We start from the raw sequence: 15,317 nt of genomic DNA, 5'->3' as shown, positions 1-15,317 counted from the left end.
GCTTCATCACTTGTTCCTTCACTGCTGTTTTCCTCCTGATCCTGTGGATTTCCTCCTGTGGAGCAGCTTTGGTTGGGTCTTGGCTTTACTCACGATGTCATTTTCAAACTGTCTCTCTGCTTCCCTCCTCACTCTGAGGTACTCATTTCTGGCCCTCTGGTATCTCTCCCTGCTCTCTGGTGTTCTGGTATTTCTGTAGTTTCTCCATGTTCTTTTACTCAGTTGCTTCGCTACCTTGTATTCCTGGTTGAACCATAGGTTTTTCTGTTGTTTTTCGTTTTTCTCCTTTTGGACGGGGATAAACCTGTCTGCAGCTTCCTGGCACTTCTGGGTGACAAAATCCATCATGACCTGCACATTCTTATCTCTAAGTTCTGTTTCCCATGGTATTCCCCTGAGGAAGCTCCTCATCTCGTCATATTTTCCTCTTCGGTAATTCAGTCTTTTTCCCTCTACTCCCATCCTTGGATAGGTTATCCTACCTCCACCAAGTACTCAAAGGTCAGTACACTGTGGTCACTCATTCCTATGGGGGCTTCAACTTTGACTTTCCTTATTTCTGACTCATTCAGGGTGAATATCAAGTCGAGTCTAGCTGGTTCATCATTGCCTCTCACTCTTGTGGGTTCCTTGACATGCTGGCTCAGAAAATTCCATTGTTGCCACTTCCAAGAGTTTAGCTCTCTACGTATCTGCACCACCATGTGGGTTCCCATTCTCCCAGTCAATCTTTCCATGGTTGAAATCGCCCATGATTAAGAGTCTGGAGCCATTCCTGCAGGCAACTGAAGCTGCTCTCTGTATTATATTAATGGTTGCCATGTTGTTCCTATCAAACTCCTGTCTAGGTCTTCTGTCATTTAGGGGAGGGTTGTAAATGACTGCCACTATTATCTTAGGTCCACCCATTGTTATAGTTCCTGTTATGTAATCTCTGAATCCGTCACAGCCCGGAATTTCCATCTCATCAAAACTCCAGTCCTTCCTTATCATCAGGGCCACTCCTCCACCTCCTCTCCCTTCCCTCTCTTTCCTTACTATATAGTAGTCCTTTGGAAACACAGCATCTGTTATGACTCCTGACAATTATGTAGTAGTAGCTAGCTTGTGTAGCTATGTCTTTGTGCCTTTACTCACCATACAAGATTAGATGAACAGTTATGGTGAACAAAACATGTAAATACTTATATATAACGTCTGTATATAAAAGCAAAAACAGTATGGTGGGAGGAGAATGGTGGCAAGTCAGGTGAGGTGAGGGAGGGAGTGGCAGCCAGTGGTGGGCTGCCACTGCCACTCTGCATACCAACTTAGTGGTTCGTTATGGTGAACACGAATGTAGATACTTATATATAGCGTCTGTATATAGTGAATAAAAGCAAAAACAGTATTGTGGGAGGAGAATGTGGGTGAGTCAGGTGACTTGAGGTAGGGAGAAAGTAGCAGCCAGTGGCGGGCTGCCACTGGCACTGCCACTCAGCATGCCAACTTAGTGGTTCATTATGGTGAACACGAATGTAGATACTTATATATAACATCTGTATATAGTGAATAAAAGCAAAAACAGTATAATGGGAGGAGAGTGTGGGCGAGTGAGGTGTTGAAGGAGGGAGTGAGTGGCTGGCTGGTGTGTGGTGGTCACTCCTCGTTACTTTTTGACTCATAATAGCAACTTAGTGGTTCGTTATGGTGAACAAAACATGCAGATACTTATATACAACCTGTGCATACAGTGTAATAACCTACAAAGTATTTATTCAATGTTTGATGAACATAATTGAATCAACAATATACACACCATATTTTTGAGTACAGCGATGATTCACTCATTTTATTATATAAATATATCACACTACACACTATTGAATAATATTAAAGCAAAAAAACTACGAAAAATCAAAGACATTGAAATAATTAGGTAATTATCTCTTTGTGGCAACTCCGGCCTGACAGCTGGCGAGCAACAGACCGCCTGGGACGCACGCTGAGTCAGCGCCTGTTTTTTGCCAGACTTTCCCACTCAATAGCGGGCAATATATGCCACTTACGATTTTTTTATTATTTTTCCCATGATCAGTGAACACAAATTAACAGGTTAGGAAGAATTTTTTTTTTTTTTTTTTTGTATGCGCCTGTGGGTGTCAAACGGTATATAGCCATGCGCTGGTTAAGGGTTAAGTTGCTCAGGTTTCCCTGGTTTTCAGTGCCAAAACTCGTGTGTATTAGGTTGTCTGCAGTTTCTTTCAGTCTAGCCAGCCTCCAGTCTACCCTCGTGCCCATGCTTTTTTGGATGTAATTACCTAAGTGTAATTACCTAAGTGTAGTTACAGGATGAGAGCTACGCTCGTGGTGTCCCATCTTCCCAGCACTCTTTGTCATATAACGCTTTGAAACTACTGACGGTCTTGGCCTCCACCACCTTCTCACTTAACTTGTTCCAACCGTCTACCACTCTATTTGCGAAGGTGAATTTTCTTATATTTCTTCGGCATCTGTGTTTAGCTAGTTTAAATCTATGACCTCTTGTTCTTGAAATTCCAGGTCTCAGGAAGTCTTCCCTGTCGATTTTATCAATTCCTGTTACTATTTTGTGCCTCTTTTGTTGTTTGTGCCTATGTGCCTATGAGTTTTGGGGATCAGTCAAGGTCCTGGCCTCTGGATGTCTTGTGACCGTCCTGGAAGCCCTCTGCTGCTTTGTGTTGCTTTGAGGCTTCTATAGCGGGCAGCTGCATTTGTTGGGTTGTGCTCTGTGGGGCTTCCACCTCCCAGGTTCTTTCCTGTTTTCCTTTTCTGTGTCGGTGGGTAATTGGCTTCAGGGAGCTGATGGGGCTTCCCCCAGAAAACCAGTGTTGAATGTAATTAAATGGCAGTTTCTGGGTGAGCCCTGGAGGCTCCCTGACACCCTCTGGTCAGTGGTTTTCATCATTCAAAGAACTGGAGGTTGGTGGTCAGACCTACTCAGGTCGGCTCCTCCTCCCCTCTGCGGGTGGGTGGAGCTAACGAGCGAAGAGTTAGTTGGACGACGTTTTGCTTGTTTGTTTGTTTCTTGGGGGAGTTCGTTTGTGTTTGTGAAGATGTAGATTGCAGTTTTTTAACCTGACAGTGGTCTGTTTTGAGTCGTCTACCTTTCTGGGATTTCCCGGGTTGATGGCAAGATGACCTACATTAAATATAAAGTGCTCATGGCCGTTCCTCCTTTCACCTCTCTGAGGTGGCCAATTTCTGGCTGATGTTCCCCAGTAGGCTTACAAAGAACTCTGCAACTGATGCCACTCAAGGAGAAGGCAATTGATTAGTAAGATTGCTTCAGGGAGCCTCCAGGGCTCACTCAGGAACTGGCATTTCATTACATTCAATGGTGGTTTTTTACTACCTCTAATTCCCAGAAAGGAAACAAATGCTTACAGGATTTTTTCCAATATGACAAATAATTTGCCAGAGGTGTCCATTGATGACTGATGTCCACATGGAATCTTCAGGACTTTTCATTATTACGAGGCACATTAAATCTCCCATAATTGATAAACGCACTGGCCTTGATCGCTTGAGAGCTATAGGAGCAGTTAGAGGGTTAAAAGTTTATTATTAGTTTTAATAAAAGTTTATTAAAACATTATTACTTTACTATACCTGATTGCGTGTGTCATGGAGTTCCTGCAAAAGAGTGGCAGAAGTATCTTGCTCCTTTTTCAGCTGATCATGTAATTTCTGAGCATCTGCTTCAGTAAGAATTCCTCCAATCCCTTCTGTAATGATATATTAATTTTTAATTAAAAAATAAATAACAGTCTACTATAATTATACTTAAATGTAATACATCTGCCAACATTGCCAATATTGAATTTGTTTACGGTTAGCACCCTATGATGATGTGAATAGTTAAAGTGCAGAGCAGAACTTGGGGCAACTCACAGGTGTGTTCTCCTATGAAAATTTGAGCAAAATAAATAGAGAAGTTGATTAGCACTGACTCGTGACAGTATTTTAATATTCAACCATTGACAATAAAGTATATCTTAATATATAGCCATTTACCATACAGTGCAATCTTGAAAATCTTGAATGATTATTTCAATATAATATTCCATATTGTGATGGGACATGGGAAGCCAAAAACCTCTGTAAGGACTGGACCGAAGAACCCACGGGATCACGGAACCGAACCCGGGGAGGGGTAGACGCCAAATCCAACTTGTATGAGAAGGAAGTGAAAGAGAACCCCCCTCTCCTCGTAACACCAAGCCCCGCTCCGAGGGGTATGAAAACATAGGCGGGGTCCAATGGGGCCCAAGGCCCCCAAGTCAACCCCTCCCCCACCCTGGGAGCCTCACCCTGAGGACCCGGAGCCGAGTCGGCCTCCAAACCCCCCGCTTCTAAAGAAAAGGCGGGAGCCGCCGAAAAAGCAGGACCGAAGGGGACCCACTGGTCAGACCCAGAAGCTCCGGCTGGAGGACTAGGCTTGAATGCCTAAGCCACAATCCCAGAATGGGACTCCCCCAAGACCGCCTGAGTTTCAACACCAACTAGACCCTTTTCCGACTTCGAAAACTCTGACGTTTCATAGCTGGAAGCAAGGGGGGTAAGGAACCAGACGCACAACAGAAGGGGAAGGACTAGGAGGGGCGGACGGAACCAGAGCCAAAGTGACTCCCACCCCCAAGTCTGGGTCCTTATAACCAAAATAGGGCAGTCTCGGGGCATCCAGGGCCGCCACCAACCTAGCACGTTGCAACAACCTAAACCTAGCATGCAACTCAGCAGCTGCCTGCACCCTCATATCATGTTCAGTAGCTTGGGTGAACTGGAGGACGTACAGACAACAAACATCGCACTGACTCCAGGTCAAAAGAATCACCGACCCAACAGGCAGCATGGTGGAGGCACAACCGGCGAGTGTCACCCTGAGACAAGGGGACAGAGCAACCTTCAATCTCGCAGGAAGCGAGAGGGGACTCAAGGGTCACATCCATCGGACCTTGGAATCCCCTACAGGGTTTGCCAGGGGCCCTTAGCCTTGGTATCATGCTAAGGGAAAGCCCAGTCAGGGTACTACAAACCGGTACCCAGGTCTACCAAATTAACTTCTAAATGCTGAACCCTTGGGACATGTCCACTCACGGGGACCTAGCGAGGGATACCACCAAAACACAGAAGAAAATACACCGACCCCAACAACTGAGAGGGGGAGGACAAGGCAGACCCCCTCCCACCAGGCAGGAAAACAAAAACAGAAGCAAAACACCGCAAGAGGACAACGTACCCAAGCGCAACAGACCTGGCTGCTATAATAGGTGATAACTAGCTGTGCAGTACCCCGCGTCCCTACCAGTAACGAAAACTACTTCCTACTCAGAGACAAACAAGGGCAACAAAACCCCAGCTGACGCCAAGGGCAGCCAAGTATCGAGCATTAAAAGACAGTGGAGGTAGATCCCAAGGTGACTTGTGGAAGGAGGCCCCAAGGGCAGTACTTATAGAGCACCTAGAGAAGGAAACCCTAGGCGCATGCAGCCCGAGTACCAAGGAAAATTTCTCCTGGCTCACACACCACACGGCACAGAACTGAGACAAAAAACCGGAGGCAGAGACACACGACTTCTCCAGAATCGTATCAGCCAAGATCTGCCGGTTGGATCACCGGCACACAGGGTCTGGGGCTCCCACTTCTCCCTCCTGGGGAAGGGATGGGGGTGGGTTACGCAGATGGCGGCGCGGCGACGTCATGCCACCTTACCTTAAGGTTACTTTGAGGTGATTTCGGGCTCAGCGACCCCGCAGCCCGGTCATCGACCAGGCGTCCTCGTTGCTGGACTGGTCAACCAGGTTGTTGGACGCGGCTGCTCGCAGCCTGACATACGAGTCACAGCCTGGTTGATCAGGTGTCCTTTGGAGGAGTTTGTCACGTTCTCTCTTGAACACTGTGAGGGTGTCGGCCAGTTATGCCCCTTATGTGTAGCGGAAGCGTGTTGAACAGTCTCGGGCCTCTGATGTTGATAGAGTTCTCTCTCAGAGTACCTGCTGCACCTCTGCTCTTCAACGGGGGTATTCTGCACATCCTGCCATGCCTTTTGGTCTCGTGTAATTACCTAAGTGTAGTTACAGGATGAGAGCTACTCTCGTGGTGTCCCGTCTACCCAGCACTCTTTTTACCTAACTTGTTCCAACCATCTACCACTCTGTTTACAAAAGTGAATTTTCTTATATTTCTCCGGCAGCTCTGTTTCGTTAGTTTAAATCTATGACCTCTTGTTCTTGATGTTCCAGGTCTCAGGAATTCGTCCTTATCAATTCTATCTCATTCGGTTGAGATAATTTTTCACATATAACTCCCACATAGCGTTCCACGACTCCGGCCGCACTCGGCTCTCTGCTCTGCTCCAAGCTCTGTCTCAACGTCTACGACACTGCTGTATCCAGGACTACTATACTAAATAAATATGAAACTCACTAAACACTGTGTATCTAATCTACCCAACAACATAACATAATCGTATGTTACATTGGTAACATATTATTACTAACTGTTATTAACTATTAACTATTACTAACTGTTATTAAGTAACTGTTATTTCTGTGTGTAAGTTTGGGACCAGCCCCTCTACTATTTTCCATGTGTAAATTATTATGTATCTCTCCCGCCTGCGCTCAAGAGAATACAGATTTAGGCTCTTCAGTCGGTCCCAGTAGTTTAGATGTTTTACTGAGTGAATTCTAGCAGTAAAGGATCTCTGTATGCTCTCCAGGTCAGCAATTTCTACAGCTTTGAAAGAGGCTGTCATTGTGCAGCAGTATTCCACTCTAAAGAGCACTAGCGTCTTAAAAAGTATCATCATCGGTATAGCATCTCTAGTGTGAAAGGTTCTTGTTATCTAACCTGTCATTTTTCTTGCAATTGTGACGACTACTTTATTGTGTTCTTTAACCCTCAAACTGCGCATATCATATATAAATGATATCAGTGACAAAACCGAAACCGCGCACATCATTTATATATGATTTCGTGTCTAGCGCTATAATTTAAACGCCCTGCCTGGGATAGGGGCAGCGATAGTACAGCCACGACCGATAGTTGCCAGATGCCACCTAGAAAAAAAATCCAGGCTAACATTCTTGGGTGTTACAGAGTCAGTATTGAGCAAGCCACCAAGGCTGGCGCACGCAGCACGAGCTCACAGCACCGCTGTTCAGCTTGTGACCACAGCATCGCCTACAAATACCATAATATAAATGATACTGCTATTATTTAGCAGTGATAGTATTACTGTAGCCCTCTGACTGTGATAAAACTGACCAGGATTCTGATAATAGCAGGATTGTGGTGATATTTAGCACTGTGCTCCATGGAGGGAGGATTAAGGCTGTGGGAGGCAGGGTTGTGGCATCGTTTTCTGACTGTGTGTGGTCACCATTTATTGACTGCACTCACCATACCAGCTTAGTGGTTCGCTATGGCGAACACAAATGTAGATACTTATATATAACGTGTCTATAGTGTGAGATAACAGCGAGAGGAGTAGGTTGGGAGCCGCCATTTTGGTGAGGGAGGAGCGTCGTCTGCACGACTTGGCATGTTGTTTACTGATGGCCACTATGGTCTTTGGGCACCATACCAGCTTATTTGTTCAGGTATGGTGAATAAAACAGGTAGATACTTATATATAATGTGTGTATATAGTGTAATAACACCACAAACAATATTGTTGGAGGACAAATATTAGTGCGTCTGGCCTTGAGGGCGGCCGCCACCAGCTGACTGTGTGAGTAGCTACGTCTTATGGCCTTTACTCACCATACAAGCTTAGATGTACAGTTATGGTGAACAAAACATGTAAATACGTATATATAACGTCTGTGTATAGTGAATAAATACAGAAAGAGTATTGTGGGAGGTAAATGAGGGTAAGTGAGGTGGTGTTGAGGGAGGGAGTGACAGTGAGTGGCTCGCTGGTGTTTGGCGGTCACTCCTCGTTGCTTTTTGACTCACAAGACCAACTTAGTAGTTCGTTATGGTGTACAAAACATGCAGATACTTATATATAACCTGTGTATATAGTGTAACAACAGCAAAACTATTTGTTTATTGTTTTATGAACATAATAATTGAATCACTAATATGCACACCATAATTTTGAGTACAGCGATGGTTCACACATTTTATAATATAAATATACCACAATTCACTGTATGGAATAATATTACTGCAAAAAACTAAGAAAAAATCAATCAGAGACATTGAAATAATTAGGTAATAATATATTTGTGGCAACTGCCGTCTGACAGCTCGGGCGGAGTAGACCTCGTCTGGCGAAGGCTCTGCCAACGCCCCTTTTTTGCCACACTTCCCTACCCTATTGCGGCTAAAATATGCCAACTACGATTTTTTTGTTATTTTTTCCGTGATCAGGGAACAAAAATGAACACTTCTATAAGACGAAAGAATTTTTTGTATTTTTTTTTTTTTTTTTTTTTGCGCCTGTGGGTGTGAATTCCATTTGGGCCCCTAGCGGTTTGAGGGTTAAATGTAAGGTCTTCCAACATCAATACACCCAAATCCTTTACATTGCCTTTCCGTTCTATATTATGATTTGACTGAGTTTTGTATGTGGTTTCCGTTTTTATATTTTCATTTTTTCCGTAACGCATGAGCTGAAACTTATCTTCGTTAAACACCATATTATTTTCTGTAGCCCATAGAAATACCTGATCTGACATCTGATTGGAGGTTTGCCGAGTCCTGTATGTTGTCTACTCATTAAAATCCTAGTCTCATCTGCAAAGGATGATACAGTACTATAGGTTGTGTCCTTGTCTATGTCCGATATGAGGATGAGAAAAAGTACTGGAGTAAGCACATGTACCCTGGGGGACTAAGCTCGTTACGGTTGATGGTCCAGATTTTATTTTGTTGAATATTACACATTGGGTTCTATTAGTCAGTAAATTGTAGATCCATCTGCCTATTTTTCCGGTAATTCCTTTTGAACGCATTTTATGTGCAATAACACCATGGTTACATTTGTCAAAGGCTTTTGCGAAATATGTGTAAATTACATCAGCGTTTTGTTTGTCTTCCATGGCATAAAGTGCCATGTCATAGTGGTCCAGCAACTGTGATAGGCAAGAGCGCCCTGTTCTGAAACCATGTTGTCCGGGGTTGTGGAGATGCTGTGATTCCATGTATTTTGTGATCTTACTTCTTAGCACTCTCTCGAAGATTTTTATTGTGCGCGATGTTAGTGCTATCGGTCTGTAATTTTTTGCCTCTGCCTTATTTCCTCCTTTATGGAGTGATGCTATCTCTGCTGTTTTTAATATGTTCAGGGATAATGCCAGTATCTAGGCTTTGTCTCCAAAGAATGTGAAGGGCCTGCAATAGCATTTTATTTACAGTTCTTGATGAATATAGAGTTCCAAGAATCACAGGCCTGGTGCAGAGTGCATAGGCATACTGTCTATGGCTTCTTCTAAACCCAGTGGGGATAGGGTGACATCTGATACATGATTTCATGTTGGTATCATATACATGAAAAATTCATTTGGGTTATCGATCTGTAGTGTGTTTATTGGCTCTCTGAAAACAGAGTCATACTGATTCCTCAGTATTTCGCTCATTTCTTTGTTGTCATTCAGTGAAAGTTCCATCTCCCTTTCACAGGAGCCCGGTACTAGATGTGGTTTTTTATCTTGATTTTGCATAGGAGAAAAAATATTTCAGAATTATCTCTATTTCACTGATGACGTTTTGCTCTCATTGCCTCTCCTGGGTTTTGTATGATTCTTGTAGCTTTAGTTCAATTGTTTCTATTTTTCTACCTAACCTTCTTCGCCGTTCTTGAGATGGGGTGCGACTCAAGTTGTTCCGCGATTCGTTTTCTCCGCTTATAGAGGGAACGACGTTCCCATTCCAATCTGCATCTCTTCCTCTTTTATCTTAGGGTATGCGATTTGAACATATTTCTAGTGCTACTGAGCTTTTTATTTCCAGGCACTGGTTCAGGTTTGCATTTTCTAGCTGCTCTTCCCAGCTTATTTTTGTAAGTCATGGTTTATTTGCTCCCAGTTTCCCTGTTTATTATTGAAGTTGAATTTGCTGAAATTTCCTCCACTCGGAATCGGAACTGGTTTATTCCCCATGCTAGTCAGAACTTCAATTAAGTTGTGATCCGAGTAACAGGTACTGTATTTGTAATCATTATGTTCCTGATCAATTCATCATTATTAGTGAAAATGAGGTCCAGCGTGTTCTCCTTCCTAGTTGGTTCTACTATATGCTGGTTTAAGGCAAACCTGTCGCACATCCGTAGAAGGTCATTTGCATGTGCCTGTTCATTTAGGCTACTTCCCAGAATTCTCTCTGCTACAACTGTATCTGCTATGGTCTTCAATTTCAGGTGCCGTAGGTTGAAGTCCCAAGCAGGATGATGTTTGGGGCTGGATTTGTGAGATTTTCCAAGCAGTGCTCTATTTTCATTAGTTGGTCTTTAAACTGCTGATGATTTGTCTCTGGTGACTTATATACAAGGACAATAACTACATTTAAGATCTCTATTTTCATTATTAGCACTTCCACCATATCATTTGTGGTGTTTAGCAGCTCAGTACAGACGAGTGTGTCCTTGATGTACAGGCTGACCCCACCCTGTAGCCTGTGTTTCCTGTCACTTCTGAAAAGATTATACTCTGAGATCCATATTTCACCATCATGGTAGTCCTTTGTGTGAGTTTCCGTTAGGGCTGTAAACACTGGCAATTTGCCTCATGTAAGAGGCCATCTATGACGTGCACTTTGTTACATTTGTGTGTTTTTATACCCTGAATGTTGGCAAATAAATATGATGTTATGTTTGTGGAAGTGCTGGATGCTTTACTTGGTGTTAATATCTGAGGCTTTGGTAAGGAGGCCATTGTGTTTGCGTCCTCTCTAGCATTTGACCGAGATGGTGATAAAGTCTGGACATTTTTAGCCATTCTTCTCCTCCTCCTCTTGCTAAAAAATCCTTTTGGTAAATAGTGTTGTGGCTGCTTTCTTTGAGATGGGTTGTCGGTCTTATTCGCTTGGTACCTATTATGTGAAAAGCTGGACATTCTGTGTTGAAACATTCATTCTTATTTAAAGAGTTTTTGCACAGTTCTGCGTGAAAGAGATCACAGCTTTTGGTACATTTACCTGTACTAAGAAGGGTCCTGCACTTTCTGGGATGATCATATTTACAAAGTCCATTTGTTCTCCCCAATATCCCATGCTTACAGATACCCCATTTGTAGTATCAGCAGATTTTGGGTCCTTGTTTTGTTTGTTTCAAAAACCCTGGTGCCAATATCGCACCCGGTTTAGGCGCCGATACCGCACCTGACCCCAACGTCGCGTCCAACGCCAGCATAGCATCCGGCCCCGCCGCCAACGTCGCATCCGGCTCCGACGCCAATGCTGCATCCGGCCCCAACGCCAACGTCGCATCTGGCCACGCCGCCAACGTTGCATTCGGCCCCACCACCAACATCGCATCCAGCCCCGCCGCCAACGTCGCATCCGGCCCCGACGCCAACGTCGCATCTGGCCACGCCACCAATGTTGCATCCGGCCCCACCGCCAACATCGCATCCAGCCCCGCCGCCAACGTCGCATCTGGCCACGCCGCCAACGTTGCATTCGGCCCCACCACCAACATCGCATCCAGCCCCGCCGCCAACGTCGCATCCGGCCCCGACGCCAACGTCGCATCTGGCCACGCCACCAATGTTGCATCCGGCCCCACCGCCAACATCGCATCCAGCCCCACCGCCAACGTCGCATCCGGCCCCGACGCCAACGTTGCATCTGATCCCGACGTGCTGAGATGTAGCTCCAATTCTGGTTCTGCCTGGGTATCCCTGACAATTTGTTTGAAAACATTGGAGATTTCCATGCAGGCAGTTAGAAGTGATTCTCTGTGCTTTGCTGGGGTTTTATCAAGATTGCGATCATCTTTAAGACAGTAATATTATCCTTTCTGTGGGGAGCCCCTACGTCTCCCTGGAGCTTATCGGGCTAATGTATGTTATATTAGACCGGGACATTAGCTAAGGAGTTCAGACCTACCAGCGCCAGAACCTGGCCCCTTCAGAGAGGTTACAGGGAGCAATGGCCCTGGAAAACCCCCTTGTGGTTGGGGTTTTCCTTATCTGCCATATACCGGGGTTAGGCACCCACATTTCCTTATCTGCCAACTACTGGGGTTAGGCACCCACAAAGGTAGGCATAACAAAACAAACCCCACATGGTAAAAAACTAAAACAAAAAAACGAACAGAGAGGTAGAAACTCCCTACAATCCCAAGGAAACAAGCAAACATCACACTTTACTGCCACAGCCGATCGTCCGCGCAGCCCTCCCCGCCCCGAGAGGGGAAGGGGGGAGCCCTGGACCTCACCAAGCCGGCTGCCTAGCATCAGTTTGTAACTAATGTCAACTGGGATAGACGCTTCTCTGGCATCAGTTTCCTAGGCGGTGTTTGCCTTTCATGGCATTCACTGCCGTGTGTTGTGTTTTGCGGTGGTCAGGTGGTTCCTCATCAGTACCGGGGCTGCATGCGCTTAGGGGCTTCCTTCCCTACACGCCCTGTGAGTACTGCCCCTGCGTGACAGGGTTATCTTCCCTGGGGCATTTGGGAACCATTCCCGTAGAGGTTCTTGCTGCTCGGTATTTGCCTCACCCCTGGGGCCAACTGGGGCTTGGGGCCCTTGTTTGGCACTGGGTAGGGACTGGTATTGTGCTGGTTAGGGCGTCAAGGTGTTGCGCGACCTGCCACCTAAGCGGCGACCGGTTCCTGGGGACGGTGTACTTTTGCAGGGTTTTCTTTTGTTTGTTTTTTTCATTTGCCTGGTGGGGGTCTGCCTAGTGTGGATATAGTTCCACTGGTAGTGTTTGGTGGCCCTCTGCTAGGCCCCCGTGATTGTCAACAGGATGAAACAGCAAAAGGGCCGAAGCCCCTTACTGAGAACCCGACCTTCGCACAGAGCGATCAACGTGCCGACCATACGAAGACAGCACCGGCCAGAAACTGGCACCACTGTCCTATCACAACAGGAGGAACCATGAGCCCTGGCATGACTCCTCTGGGAAGACCCCCCCCCCCCCATGGGCCCTCCAGAGAACCAACAAGTCTGACAATGGACGACAAATGGAAGCAGCTGCCTGCAGATACTGTCCAACTACAGAATCTACAAACAGCCTGGGACAAAAAGAAGATGAAAACCTAAGAGCCAGGGTCCAAGCAGATTCCAAGGAGGTGGTGATCACTGCCTGCCGACACGCGAAACGAGAAGCAAAGAACAAACACCGCATCTCGCAGGATTAGGCACAAACAGCTTTCAACAGTGCAGACGACACATGTGCCATCAAGACCAAGGCACTAGACCCAGGAACAGCCCAAAGCACCTCCACAGTCCTCCCCAAGCCAATCTGTAGATAGTTCCAAGATGAAAAAGAAACACAAGACCAAAGCCAACAGGCCACGAGTGTGCAAATCCTCATCAACAAGTGCAGCCGAAAGAGTGAGAGAACCTACACATGAAACCTGCACTATGCCAACATCCCGAGGAAGGGCATAGGACAAACAAGCACACATTAAGGTGCTCAAACTCGCCCTCGGGTAAACCTGGACCATCGTCAAAGTCCCATGCCACTGAAGTGTGTGGGACCAACAGTAAGTGTGCCACGCCTCCAACGACAAAACAAGGCAGTCCTGGAACCTCATAATAAACCTAGTAAAGAAATGAAGAACCAAACGTGAATGAAGATGGATTCATTAACCCTTAAACTGCGCAACACGTCATATGATGTGTTGAGTAACTTACCCAAAATTGCGCATCACGGCATATGACGTGTTGCAGTACTACGCAAGATTTAAATGGTCCGCGGATACATGGGGTTCACCTCACCTTCATCAGGGCTCTTGTAAACAGATCACCATTAAACAAACAAAAAATCGTGGGCAACATTCCCTGGGTGTTAGGACATCAGTACTGAGTGAGCCTCCAAGGCTGGCACATGCAGCATGAGCTCACAGTACTGCTGTTCAACTTGTGACATCAGCATCCCCTAAAATGTCAAAACCTATAAGTACAGTACATACTATTATTTAGGCGATGATAGTACAGTGGCATCTCGAATTAACAAGTTTAATCCGATTGACGAGTTTAATCCACGACGAGCACCGAGCTCGTCATGTGGAAAACTTGTCTTGTGAAACAACAACAAAACTGTTGTAAAAGTTGTCCGATAACCAGCGGTAATGCTCATTAATTGAGGAAAAGCTCGTTAACAGAGACAAATGTTCTGCGAGTGGCTTGCTCGTTACTCGAAATGCTCGTAGATAGAGCCGCTCGTTAATCGAGGTGCCACTGTATTACAGAAGACCCCTGAAAGTGATAAAAATGTCCAGGATTCTAATAATAGCAGGATTGTTGTGATAATTAGCGCTGTAGTGGGAGGAGTAATCTTGTTGGAGAGGGAGGTAGCATTATCTGCTGACTCTATGTGACCACCTTTTACTGTCTGGACTCACCATGCCAGCTTAGTTGTTCACTATGGTGAACAAAACATGCAGATACTTATATAAAACATCTGTATATAGTGAATAAAAGCAAAAAACAGTATGGTGGGAAGAGAAGGTTGGCGAGTCAAGTGAGGTGAGGTAGGGAGGGAGGGGCAGCCAGTGGCGGGCTAGCTGGTGTGTAATTACCTAAGTGTAGTTACAGGATGAGAGCTACGCTCGTGGTGTCCCGTCTTCCCAGCACTCTTTGTCATATAACGCTTTGAAACTACTGACGGTCTTGGCCTCCACCACCTTCTCACTTAACTTGTTCCAACCGTCTACCACTCTATTTGCGAAGGTGAATTTTCATATACTGTATTTCTTCGGCAACTGTGTTTAGCTAGTTTAAATCTATGACCTCTTGTTCTTGAAGTGCCAGGTCTCAGGAAATCTTCCCTGTCGATTTTATCAATTCCTGTTACTATTTTGTACGTAGTGATCATATCACCTCTTCTTCTTCTGTCTTCTAGTTTTGGCATATTTAATGCTTCTAACCTCTCCTCGTAGCTCTTACCCTTCAGTTCTGGGAGCCACTTAGTAGCATGTCTTTGCACCTTTTCCAGTTTGTTGATGTGATGGTCACTCCTTGCTGCTGTTTGACTCAGCATACCAACTTAGTGATTCCTTATGGTGAACACAAATGTAGATCCTTAGATATATATAGCGTGTATATATATAGTGTAATGACAGCAAAAAGAGTGTTCAGAAAAGCCATTTTGGTGCGGGAGGTGGCGACATCTG

General features: G+C 45.3%; 1 protein-coding gene across 7 annotated transcripts in view; it reads right to left on the bottom strand.

The window, feature by feature from the left end:
* Positions 1–15,317, bottom strand: part of LOC123757411 (optineurin) — a 490,032-nt gene that overhangs the window by 299,429 nt on the left and 175,286 nt on the right. For all 7 annotated transcript variants that reach the window (XM_069326928.1, XM_069326927.1, XM_069326933.1 and 4 more), the window contains one exon: positions 3,631–3,746. In XM_069326928.1, the coding sequence (XP_069183029.1) occupies positions 3,631–3,746 (116 nt within the window). The remainder of the gene's footprint in view (positions 1–3,630; positions 3,747–15,317) is intronic.

The sequence above is a fragment of the Procambarus clarkii genome, chromosome 19 (assembly GCF_040958095.1).
Source record: "Procambarus clarkii isolate CNS0578487 chromosome 19, FALCON_Pclarkii_2.0, whole genome shotgun sequence".
In the NCBI taxonomy this organism is placed as follows: Eukaryota; Metazoa; Arthropoda; class Malacostraca; order Decapoda; family Cambaridae; genus Procambarus; species Procambarus clarkii.
Note: the sequence above shows the minus strand (reverse complement) of the source record. Positions and strands in the feature narration are given on the sequence as shown.